The following is a 27877-nucleotide window of genomic DNA, read 5'->3' as shown; positions in this document are numbered from 1 at the left end:
CCTTCAAAAATGCCATTATTTCCCTTTCTGGTCGTTTCTCCAAGGGTTCAAGGGATCCTGATCCGAGCGTGGGCGGTATTCGTCTGTCACTGACAGTGAAGTCTCCCGGCGATGAGCTCAACGACGACCTTGCGGAAACGGAGGAGCTGGTCAGCACCCATAACGAGCTCTTCGAGCACAACTAGGAGATACGGAATCAGTTCAAATACCTAGAATTAGCTCAAGATCTGTTGTCAGCCAATCCTCTGCAGCCCTTGGGATGTGTCTCGGAGTTTCAATTCGATGGCGGCCGTCTACGCCCATGACCGCTATGCGCTATATGAAAGTTAGGTTCGGAGGTGAAAAAGTGGCACAACGCGTGCTCCCTTGGAGATGGAATATTTTGGGAGCGCGGAGAGAATCAGCGAGGCTGAGGATGATCTGAGCGAGATGAAGTCCTTCGAGGCGGAGAACGCCAGATGTACTCCGTAATATCTATTTGATGCCAGGGACTGCGACCTGTCTTGGAGGATACCCGGAGGGTTGCGCAGCGGCGATAAAATGCCCGGAGGCCACTGGAAGAATCCATTTGGTGATCGAGGACGAGAAGATAATTATTTAGGGATGGTGATCCTGTCCATTGGGCAAGAAGTCTGTGCCGATTGTGTCGACTTGCCTCCCCCCACCGCCAACATCCCTGTTCTCAAAGTCAAATAGTTGCACTGGCGGGGAAGTCTTCCGCGGCGATATAAACTTTTAAGAGTAACTTTGAGCATATTTTTGAGCTGCGGGAAGACGTAACACCCTGGTTGGTTGCGATATTGTTACTTTGCAGGTGGAGAAGGTAGCAGAACAGCTGAAGACCAAGGACACGCAGTAAACAGAGTTCAAGTCTCATTTAACTCTGAGCCGCTGTCTCGTCGACCTCCTCATCTCCCGTTGATTTCTCAACCATCTCCCCACAACTCGTCCTCATTGCTTTCAATCGTCGGTCCAACGACCTGTCTCACCAATCAGTGACTGAAGCCGAAAGATCTGTCAATCATGTCAGCAGTTGAGCTCAAAAGAGGTCCCGGCCGACCAAAGGGTTCCAGAGTAGTGAAGAACCGTGCGCCAGTTCGCCGCTCGATGCGTGAAACCACCGCATCAACAAGCCCGGAAGATGAAGGTCAAGCTGATGGCCACGAAAATGACATGTATGAATATACCCATAAGCTTCCATCACGGGAGAACCTTCCCATTCCACTCCTGCAATGGACCGCTAAGTCCCACCAAAGTCATGCACCTCCAGCCTCGGACACTTCATCCGCCGAAGATGCTTCTTGGCAGGTCGAGCGCCAGATATTGCTAGACGAAATCGAAGATCTTAATAACAAGTACTCAGCTATAGAGAAGGAATTGAGACAGGACAAGCGTCAATCAGACCGGAAAATCTCGGACTTGCAGGAGATTTTGACGCACACTCGGAACGAAAGTACCAGACGAATCGAGGAAGTTACCAGGGCCAGCGAGGACAAAATCGAGGAACTGTCGATGACGAACGGGCGGCTGATACAGCGAGCCAACGAAGCGAAGGAGAGAGAAGCCGAGCTGGAGCAGCGAATCGATGTCTTGCTGAGTGGGCAGCCAGGGCCTCTGGCAGCGGGGCCTTCCAGTAGAACTAACCCAGCTCCGTCGTCGAGCAGGCCACAACCGTCTGCCTCGTTCAACCTCGTCGATTCCTCTGCCGAAGATGAAACGGCGAGCCCACGGCGCTGGCAACAGGCATCCGGTGCCAAGAGGACAGAACGCAACAGGAGGGAGCCACAGAAGCGGACTCCATGGAGTGACCATGATACGGTGACACTGCTCGAGTTGACCGCGAGCCACGGAGCGCAGTATTCAAAACTTGAGAAAATCTGGACAACACATCTCCCAAATCGTCATCCGCGAGACCAGAAGCAAATCAAAGACAAGGCGCGGAACTTGAAGGTCTTTTATCTCAAGTGAGTAAAGCGGCTCCGTCTCATTATGATGGCCTGCTCATATAACGGCACGCTCTAATACACGTTGCAACAGGAATAATAGACCACTGCCCCCGGGATTCGACGAAATCAGAATCGACGCCAAGGGAAGAGCACAGATCAAAGATGCAGGTTACAATCCTGATAGGATGGAGAATGATATAGATGAAAATGGACGGTTGTTTAACACGTACCCCGATGAAGAGTAGGACTGAAAAAGGGAGTTGAAATTGAGAGTTCTGTTGGGTACCGTCAAAACGATGTATGGGTGTATGACCAGGTTTATGTAGTGTCGATGTAGAGCCTTTCAGCCGGTCGCAATGTAATTCCCATTATTTTTCATTTTTGAGATTGCTTGATACCCACACCTTGGCCACATCACTCGCCTTACCACCTAACTCAGCACCTGGCAAGGGTGACCAACATAAGTGTAGGGATAATTATCTAGATGTACGAAGCAACTTGATCAACCGGGATCAACAAGGCTTTCCCGAACCAGCGGACTTGATACACAAACGAAGTAAGTATTCTCTTTTCCTGTATAAAATGAAGCTTGTGATGACAAGAAAAATGTAGAGCGTTTTATCACGGGAGAAAGCTGAGCGTATATGTGTTCGCTGTCTACTCTCAGACTAACTGCCGTCTGCTAGTGGTGGCTTCCACGATCTCGCCATTGGGGCTCACCTGAGGGCGACATGAACGGCCGCAACGAGTCTTCTCAGCCTCTGCGTTGGTCTGAAAGCATCCTGGCTTGCCGTGGCAGTGAGGATACAGACAACCGGTCAGCATCACGAAGCCTGGAATTCCAATGGCTTGCAAGTCGAACCCCTGTACGGTATGGACCGTGACGACTGCGAGAAATCTCTTGTCTGCAAGGACAGTTACCATGCCCAGGACATCACGACAGATTCCACGGCCTGTGATAGTGGTCACCTGTGGTCCGGAAAGAAGAAGGCATACCAAACTTGTCTCGTTATCGAGTCCTCGATGCCATTGGTTCAAGAAGTGGACCGAGTTCAGTACCAATGATGCAAGACGTGGCATGTTTCTCTCTTCGTTCTTTAGCCTTTGGGGGCGAAAGGAGTATGCCCAGCGAAGCTAAGAGCCGCCTTCAACCGGCTGATGTGATGCTGATGGGAGATGCTGACAGCCGTGCCAACTCTGACAGGGGCGGGGGCTAATACTAGCCATTCATTGCTCAAATGAGGCTGAGAGTGTAAGACGGCCCAGTCGCTACCTACGTTTAGAGAGGGGGGTTGGTGGCGAACCATTTGAACCGCACGGGATGATCGACTAATTACGATGCAGTATGCAAGAAGCAACTACAGTTTTGCCGCCTGCAGATATATCTGCTCGAGTTGCTTTTTCCTCAAACAAAAAGCAGAGCAACCTGGGTCAGGTGTTAGAATATCAACACCACGGCTTAGCTTCGTTCCTCGGCGAGGTGGAGCAAAGGATCACAACAAACTTGATACACATACGTGCACACGACCCATCACACCACGTGTTGCAAGCCAACACCATGGCGAAGTTCAATGACCTCGCCGTCGAGCTGCAGGAGGCCATCTGGGAGCTCGTGCTCCCCCAAACACGCGGAGTACATTGGATAGAAGTAGACGGCATCCCGCACGAGCCCGACTTTGTCCGGGACAGCATCCGCATGACACAATGGCACAGATTCGACCGAATCCCTGAAACACATGACGCCGTTTACTATTCCCGGCAGAGACATCCCAAGTTTTCGGAGCGCGCCAGGGCGAAAGCAGACGAGTCGGGCCCCTTCTTCCGGCATCTGCTCACCACCGTGCCGGCCGTCTTTGGCCGCCCGGGGCCCGATGATGATGAGGACGGCAGCAAGCAGCTGCCGTATGACCGTGCCGATGAGATAGCCCATACGCATCGCTGCAGGCAACTATCTACCTATACTCAGATCTCCACTCTCCTCTCGACCTGCCGGCTGTCACGGCTCGTCGCCCAGCAGCGCATCCGGGACGACAGCAATCACAGCTGGCCCCTCCACCGCAGCATGGGCCCTCTCTACCGGCCGCGCCCGATGGGGACCTGGGAGGCCCAGTACGGTCACGAAAAGGCCCCGGCCGTCACCAGCAGCCCCGATGGCGCCGAGGTGCTCGCCCCTCGGATCCACGCGCTCGACCTCGTCGTGCTCCGGCTCCACGACAGCCGGGGCCGCGCGACGCCGCTGCTGCGGCAGGCGGCCTGGCAGTACGGCGTCGAGACGCCGTGCCACGGCACGACGTTCGCGTGCTTCGACCGCGTGGGCATCGAGTGGCACCCGTCGTGGGGCGGGCGCGGTGGCGAGCTGCTGCTGCGGCCCGAGAACGTCCAGGCGTTTGTCAGGGTGATGCAGGTGGCGCACTTCCCTGCGTTCCTGTACTGGATCGTCGACGGGGTGCCGCGGCCGGACTGGGGGCGCGACTACCCGGCTGTCGTGCGGGATGTGTTCGAGGAGCGGATGGCCCTGGAGAAGGGGCACGTCCTGGAGCATCTGAGCAGGCACTGGGAGCAGAGCGATCGCGAGAGGCAAGTGATGCTGGCTGATCACCACCTCGGCCAGGAGTTCGAGGCCAACGGGCGCCGCTACTACATCGTTTTCGTTGCGTTCGGCATGTTTACAAGGGACCTGCGTCGGCGGCTGCGGGCGGCCGGGCTGGACCACCGCGCGCCGTTCCCGGGGGGCGCGGACGTGTGGCCCGAGGCATTGAGAAGGCCGGCACAAGTCGCATATGATGTGATGAGGGACAAGTCCTCGAACATGGGCACGTATCAGAGCACTTCATATATCCTGAGCTGGGAGCCAATCTGAGCCTGTTGCAAGCCTGCGGCCCAGCGGAAGGCACAGACGAGGGAACTCGTTTGACAGCGCAGGCTTTACAGATGGCTTGCCGTCGCGACATCAGTACCATGTAGTTACGATATTCGCATAATTCATAAAATTAAACCATATCAAAAGACATTCAAAAAGCTGAAATACCAGCCTTTCTCTTTCTCCAGTAGTCGAGAGGCAAGTTGACCAGTAGTGCGCTGATAGAGAGACCGACCGAGATGCTGATGGCAACTTGGATCACCTGGGTGGTCACGCTCATGGCGATGTCTGTCGAGGCAGTAAGATCCTCAACTGCCGACTCGCCCACCTCCTCCGAGATAATCCAGTCGGCGCTCTTGATGCCTGCAAGCAGGCTACCCCCAACCGCCACTACAAGATGTTAGTTGACTAGAAAGTGGCCACGCGCCACATGATAAGTTCAAAAAGCCGACCGCTATCAAGAGATTTCACTTACGTCCACTGGGGACCTGTACACTGGATTTATGTCAGCGGTTCATCTTTGCTCGAAAAGAAGTACTTTCCTTTAATGTAAATGAAAACAAGTCCTCGTGGACCAGAGCAAAAAGACCGGCGATGTAGATGACGTTTCGACTTACAATATCGCAGGCAGCATCGCTGCCCCCGCAACGCCGTAGCCGACCCTCGGGTGGGTCTGTTGTGGGATATCTCGAGGACCCGAGTTGGTTTGACCCGAACAGCCGCCGCCCTCCACGTCGCCTGTTTTAGAGCGCCATCTTTGCACGCGGTGTACCCATGGCTTGATAAAGTTGTTCCAGGTGTAGACTGTACAGGAGGGGTCTCTTCCCAGCCGAGAATAGAGATTTGCGAGAATACCTGTGCACAACATCACATTAATGAACTGGATGCATGAGTGAGGCGGCTTCCCTTTCTCACGGTCCATTTGTCCACGAGAACCGACTCCCTGGAAGCGACTCACCAATTGCCATGGCCCCAAGCGTATTAGATACCGTGGAAGCGCCCTTAAAGTAATAGCCAGCATGCCAGTTCACCGCGTAACCAGAGACGGAGATCAAGAGCATAGCAGGCATCTGCTCCCATCTCGCCTGGTTGATTATCGCGACGCAGATGGTGAACAAGGACACAAACAGAAGATTCCACTCCTTTGGCAAAGGGGCCGAGCATGCGGTCTCGCTCGTTGCGTCCTTGTCCAGCGCACCATACCTGGTTGCACATCCTGTTAGAATCTTGCTGGGCCGGGGAGAACAATTCAAACGGCCACGCGCTGTGACTTTACGGTGCTAGAGGACCACTCACAAGACAGATCCGATTGTGATGCCGTAACCGAGGAAGAGCGTGTATATGATGGCGTACATCATCCTCGTCGCACCGGCAATGAGGTGGCGCGTCTGAAGCTCAAGGCTCGCGCACAGAATCATGTCTAGATGCGGTGCCTGTCATCAGCGTATGAGGACTTTCCAGAGTACAGAGCCCACCTACACCCAGGGAGAATCAGCGCGATGCCGGCCTGCGCCAGGGCCGAGAAGCAGAAGAGGCCCCCGCCCCGTATCGAGCCGAACGCGCGGGCGAGGAAGGATATCACGATGGAGGCGACGATCTCGAAGACGTTGGAGAAGAGGCGGTTGCGCGCGAAGTAGAGCTGCATCAGCCCGAGGACGCACCCGAGGACGAAGGCCACGGGGAGGTCGACCCACCGGCCCAGGAAGCCGAACGGGGCGACGCAGGCGCACGCACAGCCGTCTGTGTATCGTTGTCGATCGGCACAGTCAGCTTTGTCCTTTTTTTTTGTTTTTTTTTTCATTATTGGTTGTTTCGATCACTCGCACCAGGGGTTGGGTGGGCTTACACATCAGGACGCAGAGGGAGTCGCAGTATCGCCTTTCCCGGCTCATCACCTCTTCTAGGCGGCCCGTGCCCTCGTCGAACGTGATGGCGTCGTGCAAGACGTTGAGGTAGATCTCGTGGACGCATCTCATCCGTCCGAGGTCGATCCCTTGGGGAGAGGTGACCATGGTCATCTTGGTGGTTTGGGTACCCTTGTCCTGCGAGCAACGCGAGGTTAGCAGCTGCCCCGCAACCTGGCATACATCATCTTGTGGCAAGCTCGATGCGTTGCCGGGGGGGGGGGGGTGTTGGGTTGTTGCGTATGAGTCTTTGGACTTACCAGGAATGATATCAGCATGCAGTTGGGCGCGTACAGGAACTGCGCGTTGACTCTTATGGCCTGAGCCGAGGTCGACATGTATCTATGCAAGTGAGGCATCAGCGCATAAGCGCCATATAAAAAGTGTTGATCCATGGCATGGCGGTGAAGGAGATATTTCTAAAGCTTCAAAAAACTTGGCGGCCTGCCCAGGCCTGAGAGCCCAACCTCACTGGCTCTCCATATGCCAGCCATCAGACCGGGCCGGGGCGGTCACTTACTCTTCCAAGCGATGTGTAGGTGCTCCATAGAGCATCAAGGCTCGGCATAGCCGGATCAGGTACATATGGCGGCCGATGTGGCCCTTGATGATCTCTGTCAGGTGGGTCTTGGTCTGTTCCTTTTCAGTTGCCCACTGGTCGTTGTGTTCCTTGGACTTCCTCCGCGGCCGGGCCCGAAGCGGAAGTGGGCTCACTTTCTCCCAATCGCTAGTGTCAACGTTGGAAATCCGCGGCGCCGATGCTCCCGGGGCCTCGTCTTCTTCGTCCGAGGAGTCCAGTTCCAGGTACGAAGTTTTCCGTTCCCAGGTCGGGATTGTTCCGAAAGTCGAGGTCCGGACCGGCTCGGCTGGACGTTGTAGGTCGTGAAGGGCGTCGTTGACGTGCAACTTGCAGACGTCCATGATAATTGCCAGGAGGCCTTCCTGTGGCATTGCGTCCTTGTCATCGATGTCGGGAGAAGTGGCCAGCGAGTCGATTTGTTCTGATGGCAAACCTCCCGCGAGTGACGCATGCGCCGATTTAGTAGAGAATCTCCGTAGACTAGTGTCCACAATCTTTCTGGCGATGTTCAATGATACCGTTTTCGGCTTGGCTCCCGGAGTCGCCTCGGCAGGCTCCCTGCTCCCTGCTGGGTATCATGTAGCGTCAATTGCGCGTGCTCCAAGATACGGATGAGGACGGAGTAGAGTTTCGGCTTGCATACCGGCTATGTTTTGCCCTTGAGTTTCATCTGGCCGAGCTGTTGGGATTGCGGGCTGCTCTGTTTGGATGCCATCACCTGACACTGTAGGATGCCGGGCTGAAGAGTGTCCATTGGAGTGTCGACTGCCTCCTGGTTCGCCGCCTGCTTGTCTCTCAGACACCCGGAATGCTGCTGAGGTGTTGGGAAGGGTATTTCGACTGGTACCTTCCGTACAGGTATCCCCACTGTAATCCATTTGGGTTGCATTTACATGCTCTCCAAATCTCTCGGCGAAGGTGTCCTTCATTACAGGATCTGGCCTCTCAGGTGCTTTCTTAGACATTGCTCGTGACGCGAGGTATCTGCGACAGGTCAGACGTCCAGTGCTTGTGTATGTGTGCTTATCCACAGTGTATTCTCGAGGTCCTCTCGGAGCGTACCAACGATGGGCGACTCATTAAATATCAGGAAAAGTCTGAGCAGGCAAATCGATCGATTTCGTTTACTGTTATCCCATTGAAATACCTCCAGCTATAGATAAGCAACTTGGGTACAGAGACAATTGTGGGAGCGGAGTGAATCCTCCGCCAGCCTTGATCGCGATGGAACTTCGTGCCTGCGCCGTCGTGGAAACGACGTCATGGTGGCATTGTAGTTAAAGGGGACTGGTGGTTTTGCACCTACAACCATGCGCTCGTTCCTTTTCTATCAATAGGCTCACGCTGCCTGGCTTCTGATTAATTTTCAATGGCATTTATTTGTTTCTTCAATGTACCGGTCGGACGCAATCTTCATTTTCTTTTGTCAACTAATGATCGTTGCGTCGGCACGTGGCATAAAGCGCTACATGTACGGTACTGTGTTTCTGGCCATGACTCTTGGGATGATGCGTCTGCACTGGCTAGATTAACGGATCGGCTGGTTAAGGTCCCGGCCATTGCACAGACGTACGTTATCGCCTCAACCAGTGCCACACAGACACGGGCATCTATCTCTCAGGCAATTATGACGCTGCAGACAACCTTTGGTTTGATCTAGAACATGAAATCATACTACATTGTCTTCCTGGCGTATCGAGATTGATCAAGGACTCGGATGACGCTTAGCACTCCTAGAAGCCGAATAAGTGACCAAAACATGTTGTGTAACATGTAGATGCCTCGCCGCACTGCTAACACGGATTTAATATGCCAAGAGTGCGGGCATCGCTCAAAGCCCGGCCTTGGGTACGAGGACGACATCACTTGATCGCTCAGCCCGCAACAAGTGGTCGGTGTGATGTATTACCGTTGACTCTGACGGTGGGAACTGTGCTGTACATATAACCATGTTTGAGCTCTGTTCATTTTTGAAGCATTCCCGCTGTTCATCCAGTCCTGTACGTGATAGAAAATGTGGACACGGCTCCCCATGGGCCGCCTAGCCTTCCCGACACAGCTTCCAAGATGTCGCAGCGTGTGCTTGTGCCTAACCTGTGCACGCAAAGATGATCTAGACGCACTGGAGGATTGCTAACGTCCATGCAAAGTCTTGAAATGCGTCTTCGCAAACGGCCACATAATATTGCTCCAAGAGAGGCAAAGTTGACTTCGAGGTCGACGGTGTTGCCCATGCTGTTTACTTGGGTTCGGAAACGAGTGGACGACCACATTGGTCAACGCAGCTTTCCCGGCCTCATTAGCTATTTTTGGAAATTCTTATCTTCTCCAGAAGGATGCCCCATTTAAATCGGTCCACCGGAGAGTGTTTGGCGTACGCATTTATCTATTGCTTGACTGCATCAATGACGTATTTTGAGATTTTCCATTTAGACCACGTTTCTCGCCGAGCGGCCCTATCAAATTTGTTTCTGACGAGAATCCATCTACATGAGTCAGCGTACGCCCACCCAGCTTCTACAGTACGCCCACCCAGCTTCCAGCGTTAGCCCACCCAGTATAAAGAAAATTAGCTGCATCCGCATTAAAATGTAAGTATTGCGGGGTTCCCAGCAAGCTAAGGTAGCTATTTTTTAATTTAAGCAATACTTTAAAAATATAAACCTAAAAAAGCCCAGAGGGTTGCGAGGGAGCAGAGGGCCGCGAGGGCGCAGAGGGCGCAGAGGGCGTAGAGGGCCGCAGAGGCCGCAGAGGGCGCAGAGGGCGCAGAGGGCGCAGAGGGCATAGAGGGCCGCAGAGGCCGCAGAGGGCGCAGAGGGCGTAGAGGGCGCAAAGGGCTGCAAAGGGCATAGAGGGTAAAAGTAACTTTTAAGTTATAAATAAAGGGGTAGCTATAAAACCCCTTTAGGGTAGCTATAAAACCCTTTTAAGATAGCTATAATTATGCTTTATTAATAACCCCATAGTATTAATATTTTATAATATATGCAGCTAATTTCCTTATACTGGGTGGGCCAACGCTGGAAGCTGGGTGGGCGTACTGTGGAAGCTGGGTGGGCGTACGCTGACTCCATCTACATCCATCTATATCACCCTCCTCTCCATCTGTTCATATACTTTGCATATGATCTTTGAAGACCCTCAATGAGCGGACGCAACACTGCTGGCTCGACTGGGAACTCGTTGTCCGGCGCGTGGCAGAGACAAGGCCCGTGACTCCGATCGAGATGTCTTGAACCCTTGTCGGACAAGACATGCCTGCCAACTGGGCAGACCAGCGGCTCGATGCTGGATGCTCGATTCACAAGCTGGATATTGTCCGTAGCTTGGTTGTCCGTTTATCGGCCTCTTGAACGCCGAATGCCACCAGCGTGGAGGAAGTTCGGGATTGGCAGCCTCCAGCTGACGTTGAAGTGCCCGAGCATCGTGGACATGAGTGGCCGTGTACATGCGGAGTTGGGTAAGAGAAAACCAGGGTTAGGGGACTATCAGTGCACGCCTTGCCAGCCAATGACATAATAGTGCATGTGTTATCGGACCCCTGCCAGCTGTGGAGCAACCTTGATGGTCATCCCTTTGTTGCTGACCTACAACGTTCGACTCATTGGCTTTTTTTTTTCCTTGCTGACAACACAAGACACACTCGTTTGTCAACACCAGGCCCCAAGATGCGAAGCGCATCGGTGCGGCAGCTCAGGCTGTTGCATGGCCCTGCTGGTGCCCCGTTTGCGAAGCCATTGAGTGCTTCGCTGTCGCGTCAGTCTTCGTTGGGCGCTGCGGACGCGGTGAGGACATGCATGTGGTCCTGCAGGCCGGGCCGAGGCCGCGATGTCGGCTTGGCAAAGGTCACACACCCTCACCTGGGGACAACACGGCGACAGCAGCTGGGTACGACTTCAGTTCGGAGTAAAAAGTCTGGTCGAGATGATGAGGAGACTGGCACCTACAGCGAAGCCGACCACGAACATGCTGTCATCTCAACCTTTGACCTGTTCTCCATCGGCATCGGCCCTTCCTCGTCGCATACCGTCGGCCCAATGCGGGCTGGCAACATTTTCGTGACGGACCTCCTCGAGGCTGGTCTCCTGCACAAGGTCCACAAGATTCGAATCTCCATCTATGGCAGCCTGGCACTCACCGGCGAAGGCCACATGACACCATCGGGTATGTCTGGAATTGCGAGTGCATCCACCTGGAAATCCTCACTGACCCCTGCCAGCCTTGGTCCTGGGCCTCGAAAGTGCCGATGTGGAATCCGTCGACACGGCCTACGTGCCTGCTCGATTCGCCGAGATCAAGGCCACCAAAAAGCTGTTCCTGGGCCAAGGTCTTGCTGGCGGCAAGGGCAAGGAGATTGATTTTGATTACGAGACCGAATTCGTCTGGGAATGGGGTCGAAAGCTGCCAATGCACAGCAACGGCATGCGATTCATGGTCTTCGATGACCAGGGTGACATGCTAGCGACCAACGACCTCTTCAGCGTTGGCGGTGGCTTCGTCGTCAACGGCGCTCTATCGACTGCAGCATCTTACAGAGAACCGTCTATCTCCATGGACAAGGACTCTGGGGCTCCAACACCAGGGACTCATCCGAAGGATCTGGGTGAAAACCTGTTCTATAAAGAAATCAGACGATCTGATGCGGCCGGCGATCGGAGGAGTGGTATCGAGGTGAAACCAAAAGACGACGCGAAGCTCTTGGATCCGGGCAATGTTGAGAGTGAAGCTGTTGTGGTGTCATCCGCGGGAGACGCGCAACCCGTGACTGAGGTGGAAGACGACACAAGCAACGCCGCCCAGCCCAGCTACCCTTTCCGGGATGCGACCAGCCTCCTGGCTCTCTGCCACAAGCATAACCTTACCATTGCTCAACTGGTCTACGAAAACGAAAAGAGTCACGGTTACACTGATGAGGAAATATACGCCAAGGTGATGCGTATCTGGCACGTCATGGACCACAGCATCCTCGAAGGCGTGCAGGCCTCCCCTGAGACCACGCTTCCGGGATCTCTTAACCTGCATCGACGCGCACCGGCCTTGTACAAGCGACTCACCAGGGGTCTGTACCCGGCTAGCGCATACAAGATCGCCCCTGCTGCCGAGTCTCCTGAAAAAAGCCGGCTGACCGGCGCGACGGGCATGTCCGGGTCCACAAACCTCGCGACAACGGCAGCGACACCGTCCAAAGTTGGCACAATCGCCAAACGTGGCCCCCCTCGCATCCACGGCTCTTTCAGCCACCCAGTCATGCCGTCTCCCCTGCGCCGGACAGAGTTCCCGGCCATGGACTACCTGGCCGTCTACGCCATGGCCGTCAACGAGACCAACGCGGCCGGCGGCCGGATAGTGACGGCCCCGACCAACGGCGCCGCGGGGATCATCCCGGCCGTGCTGAAGTACACGGTCGAGTTCATCAGCGACGACCCGGAGCGCGACATCATGACCTTCCTCCTCACCTCCGCCGCCATCGGCATGCTCTACAAGCGCGGCGCGACCATCTCCGCCGCCGAGGGCGGCTGCATGGCCGAGGTGGGCGTCGCCTGCTCCATGGCCGCGGGGGCCTTCGCCGCCTGCATGGGCGCCAGCCCGGATACCATCGAGCAGGCCGCCGAGATCGGCATCGAGCACAACCTCGGGCTGACGTGCGACCCCATCGGCGGCCTCGTCCAGGCCCCCTGCATCGAGCGCAACGCCCTGGGCGCCATCAAGGCCATCTCGAGCGCCAACCTCGCGCTGAGCAGCTCCGGCACCGCAAAGGTGCGCCTCGACGACGCCATCCGCGCCATGAGGCTCACGGCGCAGGGCATGCGCAACGAGTTCAAGGAGACTAGCCTTAGTGGCCTTGCTACGAGCGTGCCGTTTAACATCCCCGTCAGTGTGCCTGACTGTTGAGAAGCTGTGACTGGAAATGTTACGTCTGGTTTATGGTGGGTAGTGAAGTGGGGGTCTTGCTGATGAGGTAGTGAATGTGGGCGTGAGGTTTGTTTTTTGGCGTTTCCAAGTGATTTAGCTTCAAAAAAGAACGGTTCCAGTCTATAGACGGGTCAAAGAGGCATATTCTTCATCCCACCTAGATCTCATCTAGCAAATATTCATTCATTTCGAATCTGGTTCTTATTTCTGTAGATGCTTGGAAATCTATGTGCCGCCACAAAGCTGTCGAAGAGTATGATAATACAAATGGCGCTCTGGATCAAATTTCTCTCCTCTGAAGAGTTACTGGAATGGCCACTCTGCAGAGTCTACAATTTTTAAACTCCAAACCAGGACAAAAGTTACGAATGCGTGTAGCTGTTCTGCTGAATAGTTATGTGTGGCTGTAGGTCTTCGTACCCTGAGGGCGTGTTGAAGAACCCAAGGCCTGATCCACTGTCAAGATTCAGCAGACGCTCCTTTTCCGTAAATATTTCGCAGCGCGTGTATGCTCAAAATTAACGATGCTCGCGAGCCGTGCCTCAAGTTGTTCGCTGAAGGAGGCAAACACATCATCAGAGGAAGCAGGCACAGACAACTCCCGCAACAATATTGGCAATCCGTTCATTGAGTCTCGTGTGAACCTCGCTTATGGACCATCTGCTCTGTTTCACACGCACCAATCCGAACGATCGTTTGAGCTCTTCCATAATTCAACGAAAGAATCAGATATTCCTGATGCCCTCACGTAGAGTCTTTGCCAGCAAGCCAAGAGGTTGAATCAATGAAGCTTCTCCGCGAGTGAAGAGGTTCAGGCAGGAAGGGTGAGACACAGAGAACATGTATTCATTACTGCTGTGCATGTTGAAGCCGTCACTCCAGAGCGCGTAGTAACTGACATGACGATCCATGCCTTGGCATCAATCACACATATTTGCATGGGACGATTTCTTGTGACTGTCGTAGGCCTCAGTAACCCTCAGCAGTGAGTGATGTTCGCAAATGGTATATAAATATCTTCTTCGACCTCCTACTTGAGCCAAACCTTTCCATGAAACACCCAAACTCAACTAAGAACACACAACCAAGTCAAAAGCTTTGCACAAATTGAAAGCCACACATCAGCACCTGAGAACTTCAGCGCCTTTGAAAACCAGGTTGGACCGCCGCTGAAAGTCCTATCCAGCCTTGTTGACTAGTCACGGCACTATCACCGCCCACCAGAACCAACGTACAGAGATAATTTTATGAGCGCTCCGATGTCGTTACCAACACCCCTCGGGGTTCCAGGTCCAAACCCGTGTGGATTCTGCAACAACGATATTGGACGCCCATGCGCCATATACGTATCGATCGACTGTCCTGATTGCCGCAACCGATGGGTCCGTTGTTTCCACTGCGAAGGTGAAGGAACCTCTCCGACCGCCCGCCCGGACGGGACCCATGCCGACTGCAACACCTGCATCAGCAGCGGCCACGTGGTCCGTTGCGTCGTGTGCAACGGCGACGGCTCGGTGAGCGGCGGCCGCCGCAGCAGCAGCAGACGTCAATGCGGCCACTGCGGCGGAAGCGGCGGTTATCCCTGTTATACATGCGACATGTCTGGTCAGGCCTGGAGGTTCTCGCGCTTCTGCGCCGGGGATGGCCCTGACTTCAGCCCACAACGGCGCCACCCCAATGCCTGCCACTTTATACGAGTAGAATGGAGTCGGTTTGAGGAGCATTGAGGGGAGACAGACTCGGATTGATCACCCTGCCGAGGTGGGCAAGCTGGCAAAAGATGGGGACGGGCGTGAGGCGGGAACAGGACGAAGGCCATATTTGGAGCTGGCTAAGGCATGAAATGGGGGCAGATCGGAGCATGATAATTCATTAGCATTCATTCATATAAGATTTATCTTGCAGGGCGTTGAATTCATTTGATTCACTGAACATCCCCATTTATCTTTGGTGAACTAAACGCGCCGAGTAGCGTGGACAATGTTTTGGGGAAGATGAGACCTGAAGAGGCTTTCTAGACTCACACATGATCAAGCCCACTGCTAGGATCCTCCTAGTGACGAGTGACCTGAGCATTACAGTACAGTCTGCCAGGTCACGCATGGTAAGGATCTAATCATATTATTCGAATTCCGTCAAATATCACAGAGGACTATTGTTTTCCCAAGGTTGGAGAAATCTTGGCTGAGGAAGTAGCTAAAATACTTGGATCAGGTAATGCTAGCAAAACCACAGAGCAGTCTCGTTGTGCGGTGCCATGCCGAATCTGTTACTTTAGACCAATATTTAGTGACTGACACGACCGTCACCACTTTCAGGATTGGTCGAAATCTTGTCACTCCGGTAAGAGGATTATCGTAGTGAATCATGCTCTCAGAAAACTTGTAACTATCTAAAGTTGCTTCTGAATCGAAGAGACCTGGGTAAGCTATTAAACTCAAAGAATCATCAAGGAGGGCGCCATGCGGGGCATTTCTTCTTGGTGGCTATTAGCGAAGTATATTGTACACGGTGCCAGTTTCCAAGCTCTTTTGCCAGGACCCAGTGACCTCTTTTGAACTCCGTTAGATCACACAAGGGATGGTTTGATATTTCAGTGCAGGAAAATTGATTGAGGAAAGAGCCGAGGTTCATGGACAAGGTACTTTGTCTCCCAGAGCAGAAGAGGACAACATCTGGGCGCCCATGCAAACTCAAACTCGTATCACTTTCGACCTTACAACATTTACAGTCAAGATCTTCGTGACTCTTTCATCGTAGAGAGAAGCCACCAGCCAATTCCATCACTTCATCCGGATCAACAGAGGCCTTGATAGCCCTGAGCCTCGCCGCGTTCGTCGTCCCGTAGAGCTCCTCGGCAGTCGTGTCCCCTATCGCGTAGTTTGGATATGCAGTAAAGCTTTCCTTGAAGATCCCCTCCTTTATGGCGACCTGCTTGATGTTGGCAATGGACAATTTGACCGAGTTAATCCAGAACTCGTCGTCGATGGTTAAACCCCAGGCGCAGTACAGGCTGACCTGTGGCAGGGTAGAATTATGGTCAATTACAGGAGACATTATGGGAGAGGGAGCCATTTGGAGGCAGGTGCTTACCGGGAGGGGTGAGTCCGCGTGAGGGTATGCACTATCCGTGGCATACTGGCCGTAGCCTTGGAATGGGTCAACACCCCCGCTCACCAGCGAGCCGCTGTGTAAGGGCATCTGGGCCGTGAGTCTCTGCTTCATGGTCAGCAAGTCAAGCACTGGCATCAGAGGCGCTTCCTCTTACCTGAACCTCAGTCTTGACAGCATCCAGCAGCGGCAGTGTGACGGCCGAGACCGAGACCGTGTGCGAGGTGCCCCGGTTGTTCTGTATGAGCTGCGTCGCCTGCGCGGCCACGAAGTTGGTGAACGGCTGCTCGAACGTGCCGCTGCTGACGGGTATGATTCCGTCGAACATTGCGAAGTTGTCTCCCGGGTCCGGGCCGTCGTAGAACATGAGGATCACAGGTGTGAGCGAGAGTGCGGGCAGTCCCTCCAGGGTCAGGATGACCTGGGCCTTGGGGTCGGTGATTGTGCGGGTGAACACCTCGGTGGCGTTTAGAAGCGCGTCTGCCTTGTCGCCGGTATAGACTCTTTGGCCGCCCTGTTACATTGCTGTCAGCTTGGCAAACTGCATTGGAAATACCACCAGAAAAAATGGTGATTCTTACCCAGATCTGGGGTGGTTGTGGGTGTGTTTCATAGACTATAGAGGTGACAATACCGAAACGATTCAGGCCGCCCTTCAGAGCAAAAAAGAGATCGGTGTTGGTTCTGGCAGACGCTGTGGTGATTGTGCCGTTCTACATAGACATCTGGGTTAGCTGCCGCATACATGCTAAAAAAGATTGTCGACGTACCGGTAGCACAACATTGTACATCCTCACAGTATCACAGGTCAGTCCGAACTGATTTGTTTTCCTGGTACATTGGCATTAGTATGGCTGCGTTTAATTTGCAATGCAGATCTAGGACATACCAGGAAAACCCTCCGCCCAGTGTCAAGCCGCCGACGCCCGGCCCGGACACCCTGCCGCCGACGACGTTGACGCCATCCTTAGAGAGCTCTTTGTATGCATCCGCCCAGGTCTGTTATAGCGGTGTGCAAAAAATGGTTAGACTTGTCACCAGAAACCATTGAATGGTGTATACGAACCAGTCCCATCCCGAGTTCGACAGTTGACTTGTCCCCGGATAAATTGACCTGCTTCATGCGCGCGAAAGAGATGTGCACGCCGGTTGTGCTCGAATGACCGGGGTTTGAGGCATGGCCTCCGCTCTTGAGGGCAAAAGGCGTATGTGACTGTGCTATGATACTGATCTGTTTGTGAAAGGTGTGAGTACCAAGAACATGTAAGCATCACCGTGTACGTACTGCGATTGACACATCCTCTGGAGTACCGGGCTCGAAGACACACGCTGGCTTTTGGCTTGACGATGCGAACCAGTGGTCAATGCCGATGGCATACCTCGCATCCACTGTACGGTCCCGTGTTAGGCAGTCGCTCAAGGTGGGTGCGAGAGCTCGTTCCACTATCCGGGAATGCGGTGAGTGACTACTCACGTGGGCTCGTGATAACAGCGCTGGAGCTGGAGACGTTGCCTCTAATGTCGAGGCAGGTCTGATTCACCCCAATGCCCTTGGTCATACCGACCAATGCTGCTATAGCCATGGACGACCTGATGGTGTGTCTCATTTTGCAACGTCTGAACAGTATTCTGGCTGAAGATCACGAAACAGGGGCCAACCACGGTGCCTAATTCTATGGAGATGGGGGTGACTGGCGGTCGCGAAATTTTCATGATTGTTTTATACTATATGCTGCCGCTGTTGTGGGTACCTGCGGAGCTGCGAGTTGCTATTGAAAGCTGGTATGGGTTTTCTTTTCCCGTGGGCAGTCTAGTGGCATCAGCTTTGTGGAACTACAGTCCATTGGGACGCTGACGCAGTAGCCTCGATCCTGTTTCCCCGTTCCAGAGCTGGATCGGCACCTTTTGGGCGTCGTGATACTTTCAGCCCAGCTGAGGAAAAGTACTATTGAACGCTAAATGATGCAGATGGCCGTTCGTCATGGGGTGACGCGCTGCCGGCTACCGGATTGCTGAGCCCCAGCTGGGAGATGGACCTGCCTAGACTCGACTGTAAGACCCAATTTTGATCCGCTTTACCCAGAGCACTCAATACAGTACTGGTCAGTGTGTCTCGGGGACCGGGTCACTCCGGCAGTGCGAGCTGTCAAAGAGTGCTTCTGTGGGCCCACCGCCGGAATTCCCCCAGCTAATATCCATTACACCTCTCATTAGTGGTTGCCAACCCTTGGAATGTTAGGCACGATTACGTAGTCTCTTGCAGGATGGGTTAAATCTCAAAAGGTATTCAGGTTCCAACGAGGAGAGACACTAGAGAGGATTGGGTGAAAGTGTAAGCGAAGAGACTGGGTCCACCTGTTGTTCAACCCTACTTCCATCTTGATGTTGTACAATGGACTCGCAGCCGACCAGTGATCCAGGAACTCTTTGTGTTGAATGAATTTCCTTGAATGGGTTTCAATTACACGTGCCCAATAACTGGAATGGGCCAGGCGACGTCATATAATGTGTATCTTGGTTCACCCACAGCATGTAACTGTGGCCCACAAGCCCTGGTAGTAAGAACCCACCAGACAGCTGAGCCCCATCACATCTCAGTATCTACCAATCCCTAGATCCCGCCCTACTTTCTCCGTCAGTCTGTCTAACCGCGGATGGCTCCACAGCCGGGGCTGGACGCCGAATAAGCCGCAGGTCGGACCAGATCGTCCCATTCTGACAGGCAGAGACACTGCAGCACTAATGCAAGGTCTGTTCGTGTTTCTGAACTGCATGCATTTTAACTTTGCATTCGTGCCTGTAGCGCTTATCTCGGTTCCGCCAAATACTTTCAAATTCAAGTGGTAACGCTCAAATCACTTCGCAGGGGTCACGAAGTAGAAGCGATGATTAGGATCTAACGTCGGCGCAGTGAGCAAAACGCAAATGCGCTTCGGGCCCAGCATTGGCACTTGGTTGCATCTCTCAGAGAAGGAGGAATTGGCTAGAGAATTTACGCATTTGTGCTGGTTGGATGCAGGCCGAGGCGGCTATTTGCTGTCACTTCAGCCCGCCTGCACGCGCAAGGATGTGGTGCGATGGCATGCTGCGTCCGAGAGTAAGCCACATTGATAGGAGCGCTGGGCATACAACTCATTACTGGTGCCCACAGGTGGATTAATCACTGCCTAAATCTTGTGCATGGGCTAGACAGATGCTAGCAATATATTTTCACAGGCCATGGAATGCTCGTGGCACGGCAATTCAGGTTTTCGTTTTCGTTTTCGCCTGGGGAAGACGAGCATGCCACGTCAGCCTGTTGATACCTCCTTTTATTACTGCATGCGGCCTTGATTATCTGCGTAGGATTAGAGTACACCATGACGTGACAAGAGGCCGCTTCCTGCTCAATTATCCCACCGCCGTTTCATTTCCTTGTTCAACTGAGCATGGCTGGACTTGTATTCTATTTCCTAATTCAGTATCCTCTATGAACAAATTTAAGTCAAAATGTACTTGAACAAAGTGCTCAAGATATTTAATGGGTGGTAAATTGTTAGTAGTAGAAAGATTGATTTGAAATTTATAAAAGATGAAGATTCTATATTAGACGCCTAAAGAAATGGCTGACCGTTATTTGTACTCATAAAACTGTTAAGTAGCTTTCATTTGCCTTTACCGTGCTGTCAGATATAAAGGGCTCTCTATTAACACATTACTATTGGACGCTGAGATGACATCTAGATGCACTGTGGTAAAATTTGAGGTAACTTTAACTTGGGCGAGAAGTGACATTTCCGTGGGAAAGGGAATATTTGGGTCGTGGACAAGTCTCGTGTCCATCGCGGACATCATTAAGCATTCTGTCTAACCTCTTTAGGAACGGCCGGAATATGGCACCAGTCCCGCATGATAGAGCTTGGTGAGCGCTTTATCCCCCCTGGACTCACGCGCCAATCCTTCGTCAGCAGCTTGGGTGTTTTGTGCGTCCTCTAGCGTGCGAATAGGGATGGCAGTCGTCTCATCGTGCTCGGAAGCATGGACTGTCCTCCTCTGGCTTCGGCTTTGGCTCAGGCGCGTGACTATCGTGGATTCAGTCCATAAATCCCTTTCTAACAACATTGACCAGAACCCCCGCTTTGCACCAGATGGACTTTCGTCCGCATTACCGTGTCGGTGTGCAGGGCCGACACCGTCTTCGCCCGGCGTCTGGCGCCTGAACTTCTGACACACAAGCTCGTAGACAGGGTGTAATGTTGACATGCACGCGGCAATCATGATCGTATTCGCCTCGACGACAGTGGGAATAATGGCAGTGGAAACATCATCTACAAACTTAGGTCAGTAACCAAGACTGGACTGAGCATGTGAGGGGATGTGAGATCAGGGTCTTACAGGTGAAGTCGTCAGTAAAGGCGAGAACTTTGAGAGTCGTGATCTTATATACCGCCACTGCGGTTGCACTGGGAAATTCGCGCACAGTCGTGGATCAGTTGCCTCGGTCGAGTAGATCGTGATTTTGAATGGGGAGACGCACCAGATTCCAAGTCCCATGACCCCAGACAGCACCAACTTCTTCCGGATATTCCATCCAAGCTTGCGGAAGACAAACGCGGGATACAATGCGAAGTAGAGATCGAGGGCGGCTGAGAAAGCTGGGAGAACCTGTTAGCGTCTGAGGAGCGGTAGCGACAAGGACGTCCAAAGCGATTTCGGACTGTGGGCTCACTCGTGGCGTAGTAGCAGAATTTAACATAGATCCAGGGGTCCAGACATCTTTTAGCTGTTATACTAACATCCCACGCTGCAGATATAGGACGACAGGGCAACCAGGCCAGTAAGATGACAACAACAAAGTTGACGACGCATAAAATGGCGGACACCCAAAGAATGGTCTGATGCAGTTGTCCTGGTTTGAATACTCGAGTCAGGAGGCTCACAACGGTGAGCTTTGGCAGGCCAAGCCCCAGGACGGACGGCGCTGTGAGGACGTTATGCCAGAAGACGGCTTTGGTCCGCTCAGAGTCAGATAGTGTTGCCCATCGTCGCCCAGCCGCTGTTTTTGTGTACAATTTGATAACCAATGCTGCCGTCAGCCACAGGTCGATCTGAAGAAGATGCGGTTAGCGACCTGGTACGACATGTAGAACGAGCCATCAGAGGGTTTGCCAAGTCGCTTTTGGTCTGACCCCAACGCACCTGGTTGATCACGCTGAGCCATTCTTCCAAATAAAGACGTCGGCGCAGAATTAAGAGGCATCCATATAGTCTTAGGCCGATGAATATTGTCGCGATTAATGTCATAAGCACCGTGACCACCACAACGGGTGCATCGTCCTTCCCCGTTGCAGCGTGGGGAGGCAGATCGTGCTGTGTAGGGGCCATGGCAGATTTTCCCCCTGTTGTGAGACGCATAGCAGATCTCGGGAGTTTCTTTGGCCACTTTCTTCTAGAAGCCGGGCGAAGGGTCAGATGAGTGATGACCAGAAAGTAAATTGCACGTCTCTGATTTCCGCGGCCTTAATAACACGGTTTCTCCCTAAACTTTAAGAACGGCTACTTGAATCAGGTGAACTTAAGATTAAACTTTATCGCTTGAAGGAGTACGTGGTTGGACGACCGTTTTTTTCTGATTTACTGATTGGAAAGTCTACTTAAGTAACGCTAGCGAGGATCCTGACTCCATGTTTGTTGCTGGCTGCGAGCCCTCTCAAAAAAGCACTTCTTTATTTTCATTGTAGTGCTGCTTTCAAAGTCCTATTCTTCCATCCTCACTTCTGAAGCTTTGCCCAATGTTAGGCCATGGCTGCGGTGACATCCTTTTCCTCACCCTACGGCGGAGGTGGCGGATTGTTACCGCAAGCAAATCTAAAAGACCCATCGTCATTCGTCGCGTCTCGGCCCAGCCTAAGGTATGGTTAGTAAAGTTTTCAAACATGTGATGCTGAAGATTGAGAATTCAATATGGGAGAACAGTCAAAGTGCCTGAAGAACAAAGGAAGGTGACAAGGCTTACAATATTTGCCAGTCGGGAAACAGCACCCATCCACCCAGGTCTTGGCAGTTCTCATTCAAGATGCCGTCGACTATGTCGTATTCGGCAACACTGAAGGGCACATCATACTCGCCAAAATTGCATACGTCTGCAATCATTTAGCAAACCACTCGTCAAGGCAGGAACGGCGTAAGGTTTTAATCAAGGAAAGGGGAAACTTACAGATCTGAGTGCCTGGAAGTGTCCCTATCTTCCACACCTCCCCGCTATGGGCCCGTAACAGAGCCGAGTTTGCCCTGCCCGCGTATTGGCCGTTGATCAAGTCCGTCACGTAGTTGTGGTTGATCGCAATGTCCGCGGACCCGTTGCAGAAAAGCAGGCCCGTTGGGAGATCCCAAACGTCGCTGAGGGACTGGCCGGTTTTCTCGTCTAAGCCGAGTGCGAATGAGTCCCCGAGAAGAGACATGGTTGTAGCTGCCCATTCGATTTCGAGAGTGTTGCCATGAGCTGGAAGGTCAGACGGCGAGAGGATCGGGAATGCGGCGGAGCTAAGGGCTAGCGCCAAAATGAGGAAGAGAAAGTGGAACAGCATGATGAATCGGAAGATGTTTCGATGCCGTGTGTGGCTCTTAACAGTTCTCTTTCGCTGTTCGCTCTCTGTTCTCGAATTTTGGACGTTGACCTGTGTCTCGAGGGTCCACGTTCGGGTTATCCCACCGAGAAAACGCGTGCCAAGGTTGCGATCGTGTAATGTGGCTGTCACAGGCAAAATGGTCAAGTGTTTTTACCGTCGGTTGGAAAAGCACGTAGGAAGGTTTGAGAAACCTTGCGCACGCAGAATCGAGCCTTTCAAAGCTTGGACAGAGTACGAGAGGCGTGGAATGCAGCCGAGTAGTTACTTCCCAATTGACCACAACGACTCGCACGGCTCGACCATCGCAATGTGCCTCCCAAAGGAGCTGCTAAACTTTGTGAAAGGGTCACACGAGCCCCTGAAAACTGTTGAGATTTGATGAATGGAATAGATACAAGTTAGCCCGTAACAGTGAAAACCCCAACTTGAACGAGACAACTCTATTAGTAGATAAGCTCTGCCTCCCGTGTGCCGCTGAACCACTTCCAACTAGCGCAAAATTGAAGGTATAAGTCTTCTGTGAAGCTTCAATGAAGGTATCTCTGGTCTAATACTCGTCACATATGTCAAACATACGTCCTGCACTGTTATTCGTGAGCCGTTCTATCCTCGAGTAAATAATTAGCGAACACGGAAGCCCACCTCGATTGCAAAGACCTCATACATGCAACAAATGTATTTGACTCTCATTCATGATTGCTGGCAGATTATGGTTTTGTGCCCGAAGAGCTATGTGTTTTAATCGTTGTCCAAAACCTTCAAACAGTCACCGATTGAATCACGTGAAGTTCCACCTGCCACTTCAAAGGACATGCCTTCATCAACAGCGCCATTTACAATGATAACCGACTGCTCGGCCGGGACCAGCACAGGACTTGGGAGATTGACAGTGCCAGTCTTTCCCTCAGGTGCATCAACGGTCATGGTCAGCAAGCCGTCGCTATCAAAAGCCCAATCAACCTCAACCATACCGTCAACAAGAGGAACTCTGCCCTTAGCTGAACGAAGCCCCAGGGCCAAAGGGGCAACTTGGAACTCCGACCAGCCAGGCTTGGTCGGCGTGGCACCAAGGACGTCCTTGGTAAGCTCTGCCGTCGGCCCCGCAGACCACCCGTGGCACAGGCTTTTCGTGATTCCGAGCCCAGGCCGGCCGGCCTGGTCGAGGGTCTCCCAGAAACAACCAGTATAGTTCGCGTTACTGGTGTCGGCCATGGGGGCCCACAGGTTGTCAATTAGCTCCATGGCTGCATCACTGTTGTTGGACGCCAGGGCTGCACGGAGGTGATAAGCAGATGCAAAGGGGCTGATGTATGGCTGAAAGCCGGACGCGATGACATTGCTTGAAAACGCCAGCGGTCCAGCTGGCCGCATCAGATCGGCTGACAGCGTAGACAGAATAGCTTCCGACGAGTGCTTGGCGGCGAGATTGACGCCGGCAAGTATGGCGATGGCGTTGGAGTCCTGTCTGAAGCCGTTTGGCATGCGTTCCGACAAGATGTGCGCACCGAGGTCGTCACTCCAAAGGTGGGCGTCGATGGCGCTGCGGAGGGCTGCAAGTCTATCTTGGTAGATTGTGTTGTCAATCCCGCCATCGGCCAAAATCGTGAGGCACTCCTGCAGAGCGCAGGCGTAGACAACGTTGAATTTGGTGACGACACCGCTTTGTGGGGCGTCATAATAGTTCCAATCTCCTCCGAACGAGGGGTCCGATAAGTTGAAGAGTCCGTTGTCGAGAGTCTGGCTGTCTGCCCAGTCAAGCATGGCCTGGACTTTCGGCGCCCAGAGCTTTACGAATGTGGCGTTACCGGTGTGCATGTACGTTGAGGCCACAGCCGTGAGGAGATTGAAGGAGTAGCCGATCAGCCCAGTGATGCTGACGTCCAGCCTCTCCGTCAGTGGCTCTTGCTGAATCTTAGCTGTAGGAATGAAGAATCCCGGGGCCGCTTGGTATGACCCAAACAATTCCAATGTTCCCATGATATACTCGAGGCCATGAGTACTCACCAGAGCTGCTCCACCGGCAATATCAAGGTCTCCCGTGTACGCAATGCGGTCACGTCGAGACCCGTAAACCGAGGCTGCTGCCGGATTTGTGCCCATGAAGAAATTGGGTACAAATGACGCATCTGTAAGGGGATGTGAATAAATCTCGGTTCCTTCTGGACTCCAGGCAGACAGATTCCGAAAGACTGCCCGGTGGCTGAACGATGCGCCAATTTCGAAAGATCCAAGAAGACTCCTCGTCTGGGACATGGTCAAAGCATCGAAGCCATCGACAGTCACCTTGATATCGGTCATTGCAACTTTCGCCTGTTGTGAGTTGCATAGCATTTGGCTGGCGTGGACTTCGCCCAAGGCGACCCTTACTATCCACTGGCATTTCCGTAGGCTAACCCTCACCGAAGGTCCATGTTAATGACAGGAGGGGCTTACAATAGATGAATGGCCTCACTGGAATCAAAATTGAAAGATCCAATTACATCACGAGCGGAGCCCCTGCCAGAGGCACGACGGCCGGCGCCAGACCTTCTGTGGCTTGGCTCGTGTTTTCTCGCAAGTCTCGGACTATTCATATAACTGGGACCAAGCCGTCAGCGCGATCATGCCAATCATCTTCACCCATGCAGTTTGATGCCTTGGCTGGCCCGTAGCCCCGTGCTTCATTTTTCTAGGAAAACTGGAGGACCGGTCGCCTGCTGTAATGGCTTGATAACAAGGAGAGGCAGTGGTAATCGATGTAGTTGCAGAGAAGAACGGAACGTCTATCCGCTGAAAGGCTAGTAGATCCAGCGACTTGTCAGCCCGTGATATGACCGGAGTGTAATTGCTAGATATCGTACGTCAAATTTCAGAAATAAAGGACGGGTAAATGAAAGATAAAGTCCAAAAAGTAACCATGATAGGACGGACATGATCGATTGTGATTTCACCGCCCAGCGTCTGAATTGCTAAAGATGGCGATAACAGCGGCAGCTCCGTGTACACACAGATTAAATTTCTGGGTTGGCGTTATGTTACGTATCCTATTTCCTGGAGAGGCCATTGGATCCAGAGACGATGTTCCTCGTCCAACAGATTGCACGACCTGGCAATCAGATGATCCGCCCAATCCTCGCAGCCACCAGTGTTTCTCGAACCTTTTCAGGAGAACAGTGAAGAAGGCAAATATGGCCACGGCTTCCTGCGTCGGCTCCCTAAGCAGCGGCGGCAGGTCGTCGGCAACCTCAAAGACCCACACGAAAGCGTCGGTCATGTCGCAATGCCCGCCGCCCACACCATCAAAGACCGAAAACGACTTTTCCAGCTCGTCAATCGCCCTGAAGTAGGTACTCCGTAAGTCCAAGTCGACCTGGCGGAGCGCAATTGTAGACCGCATGCTATGTAGGTGCTCATGGACGCGGGACGCGGGCTCAGTGTTCGGTTCTCGAGCCAACCAGCGGTCGGCGCCGTGGTTGAAGAGAGGAGCCATAGGTCCGTCAACACAAGAGCCCAGGATGCGGATGAATGCCCGCGTGGCATGGCTCGGCTTCGTTCCCGAGTTTGTTCGGCTGAGCTGATGGGCTCGGGATGATCACGAGGGCTGTGACTTCTGGCTCGAAGTTTTCGAGGGCCCCGAGCATGTAGCCTGGTTTGGGACGTCGTAGGGTGCTGGTCGCTGGTTTTCGCACTCGCTCGTATTCGGGCATAGTCTAGTACGAATGCCCCTGATCGCATGTGACTACGCGAAAAGATTTACAACGTGCAACTGACTAGCAATGCAATGCGATGTGGGCTAGCTCGGATTCGGCCGAATCAAGTCCGGCTACATCGGCTCCGATCTTGCTCGAACTTGGGACTGAAACTAGATCTCAATAAGTGCAGCTATGTTTCTCGCTGTTTTCAAAAATTTGGAAACCGCCTGTTCCTTTGCTATCTGAGAAACTTGAATAAAAAGTCCACGAGACCGACGACGGTATCAGCAAGAGAGGTGGCGCTTAGAGGATCCATGGACACTGTTGAGGAGCTAGAGCCGGTGCTTGATTGTGCCTTTTTGACTGGGTCTGTCGATTGATCTCGGGAACCAAGCTTCGTGTTGGAGTGAGATTGGATGCAAACTGGGTGCTATGATGCAGGCACACAGGTGATGTCCTTACTCAGAAGCCCACAGCCTTTCTGTTAAGAAGTTGTGGCCGGAGTTCGAGAAGCTGCGCCTGCCAGAAAGACAGAACCCGGGTGACTAACGTTGAAATGCTTCGATTCCGGGTATGGTTTGCCCGAGTTGTGTTGGTCACTCGTTGGTCCTGCTCGATTGTCAAGATGGTAGTCAATAATCTCCCGCTAGGAGCTGAAGGATGGAGGAGGATGACGCCTACTTCAGCCTGGTGGGTCCACTCGCACACCCGGCTCGAATTTGATCGACTTGTCGGCCTTAATTCAGCCCTCATTCCATGCTGACCAGGGGTAAAAGTGCATGGCACTAACTATACCGTCCTTGGCCAATGTTATAACGTGAGCTGCCTTAATTTTTCCCGAGGTTGCGCGACGCGGGCTGCCCAGATAGTTACCCCTAATCTTCAAGTTCGTTCACCATGTATACTCAATAAGTCCAAATTGATCGTGCTCTACAGAAGGTCGTGAGGGCTCCCTTCGGAAAATCCATGTCACTGGCGAAGATATCGATAGCAGGGAATGAATTCCCTCAAAGTTACGTAGGGAGGACATGGTCAGGAGCTGTGAGATCCCACCTGGGCACTGCGCGTGCGCCATTACAGTCCACCCCTAGGTACTTGGCAGACAGAGAACAGAATGTAAATGAAAAAGAAATTTGACCGAACAGGTAACCAAGTCTCAGAAATTCCTCTCATGAAGGACCTAGGTGTACTACTTGACGCGTGTGAGTTTTCTTTTCACATGCTGGAGCTAAGGGTCCGGTGCAAGCACGGGGCAAGTACGGTAGTCTCTTCAACCTGCGACCT

General features: G+C 53.0%; 9 protein-coding genes across 9 annotated transcripts; 3 read left to right on the top strand and 6 right to left on the bottom strand.

The window, feature by feature from the left end:
- Positions 1-1023: 1023 nt before the first annotated feature.
- Positions 1024-2191, top strand: INS49_009115 (uncharacterized protein; the record flags this gene model as incomplete). The annotated part of the gene is made up of 2 exons (XM_043169852.1): positions 1024-1964; positions 2038-2191. The coding sequence occupies 2 exons, from the start codon at positions 1024-1026 to the stop codon at positions 2189-2191; spliced, it is 1095 nt and encodes a 364-aa protein (XP_043027532.1).
- A 1313-nt stretch (positions 2192-3504) lies between these two features.
- Positions 3505-4806, top strand: INS49_009114 (uncharacterized protein; the record flags this gene model as incomplete). The annotated part of the gene is made up of 1 exon (XM_043169851.1): positions 3505-4806. One exon carries the CDS (start codon positions 3505-3507, stop codon positions 4804-4806), a length of 1302 nt encoding a protein of 433 aa, XP_043027531.1.
- A 151-nt stretch (positions 4807-4957) lies between these two features.
- INS49_009113 (uncharacterized protein) lies at positions 4958-7661 on the bottom strand (the record flags this gene model as incomplete). Its single annotated transcript, XM_043169850.1, has 9 exons — positions 4958-5196; positions 5282-5301; positions 5424-5544; positions 5765-6009; positions 6103-6226; positions 6286-6546; positions 6653-6848; positions 6971-7052; positions 7231-7661. The coding sequence occupies 9 exons, from the start codon at positions 7659-7661 to the stop codon at positions 4958-4960; spliced, it is 1719 nt and encodes a 572-aa protein (XP_043027530.1).
- A 3297-nt stretch (positions 7662-10958) lies between these two features.
- INS49_009112 (uncharacterized protein) lies at positions 10959-13182 on the top strand (the record flags this gene model as incomplete). The annotated part of the gene is made up of 3 exons (XM_043169849.1): positions 10959-11041; positions 11102-11454; positions 11510-13182. The coding sequence occupies 3 exons, from the start codon at positions 10959-10961 to the stop codon at positions 13180-13182; spliced, it is 2109 nt and encodes a 702-aa protein (XP_043027529.1).
- A 1286-nt stretch (positions 13183-14468) lies between these two features.
- Positions 14469-14927, bottom strand: INS49_009111 (uncharacterized protein; the record flags this gene model as incomplete). Its single annotated transcript, XM_043169848.1, has 1 exon — positions 14469-14927. The coding sequence occupies one exon, from the start codon at positions 14925-14927 to the stop codon at positions 14469-14471; it is 459 nt and encodes a 152-aa protein (XP_043027528.1).
- Positions 14928-15954: 1027 nt separating this feature from the next.
- INS49_009110 (uncharacterized protein) lies at positions 15955-17897 on the bottom strand (the record flags this gene model as incomplete). The annotated part of the gene is made up of 9 exons (XM_043169847.1): positions 15955-16221; positions 16297-16419; positions 16472-16828; positions 16896-17027; positions 17085-17145; positions 17204-17313; positions 17381-17545; positions 17600-17703; positions 17789-17897. The coding sequence occupies 9 exons, from the start codon at positions 17895-17897 to the stop codon at positions 15955-15957; spliced, it is 1428 nt and encodes a 475-aa protein (XP_043027527.1).
- A 2272-nt stretch (positions 17898-20169) lies between these two features.
- Positions 20170-21678, bottom strand: INS49_009109 (uncharacterized protein; the record flags this gene model as incomplete). Its single annotated transcript, XM_043169846.1, has 5 exons — positions 20170-20621; positions 20689-20756; positions 20831-20948; positions 21023-21401; positions 21493-21678. The coding sequence occupies 5 exons, from the start codon at positions 21676-21678 to the stop codon at positions 20170-20172; spliced, it is 1203 nt and encodes a 400-aa protein (XP_043027526.1).
- Positions 21679-22124: 446 nt separating this feature from the next.
- Positions 22125-22754, bottom strand: INS49_009108 (uncharacterized protein; the record flags this gene model as incomplete). The annotated part of the gene is made up of 3 exons (XM_043169845.1): positions 22125-22200; positions 22310-22436; positions 22511-22754. The coding sequence occupies 3 exons, from the start codon at positions 22752-22754 to the stop codon at positions 22125-22127; spliced, it is 447 nt and encodes a 148-aa protein (XP_043027525.1).
- A 906-nt stretch (positions 22755-23660) lies between these two features.
- On the bottom strand, positions 23661-26391 carry INS49_009107 (uncharacterized protein; the record flags this gene model as incomplete). Its single annotated transcript, XM_043169844.1, has 2 exons — positions 23661-25232; positions 26074-26391. The coding sequence occupies 2 exons, from the start codon at positions 26389-26391 to the stop codon at positions 23661-23663; spliced, it is 1890 nt and encodes a 629-aa protein (XP_043027524.1).
- Between the last annotated feature and the right edge of the window lie 1486 nt (positions 26392-27877).

This window comes from Diaporthe citri (genome assembly GCF_014595645.1).
Source record: "Diaporthe citri strain NFHF-8-4 chromosome Unknown scaffold_3, whole genome shotgun sequence".
In the NCBI taxonomy this organism is placed as follows: domain Eukaryota; kingdom Fungi; phylum Ascomycota; class Sordariomycetes; order Diaporthales; family Diaporthaceae; genus Diaporthe; species Diaporthe citri.
The sequence above is the reverse complement of the archived record's forward strand: the minus strand, read 5'-3'. Positions and strand labels throughout refer to the sequence as shown.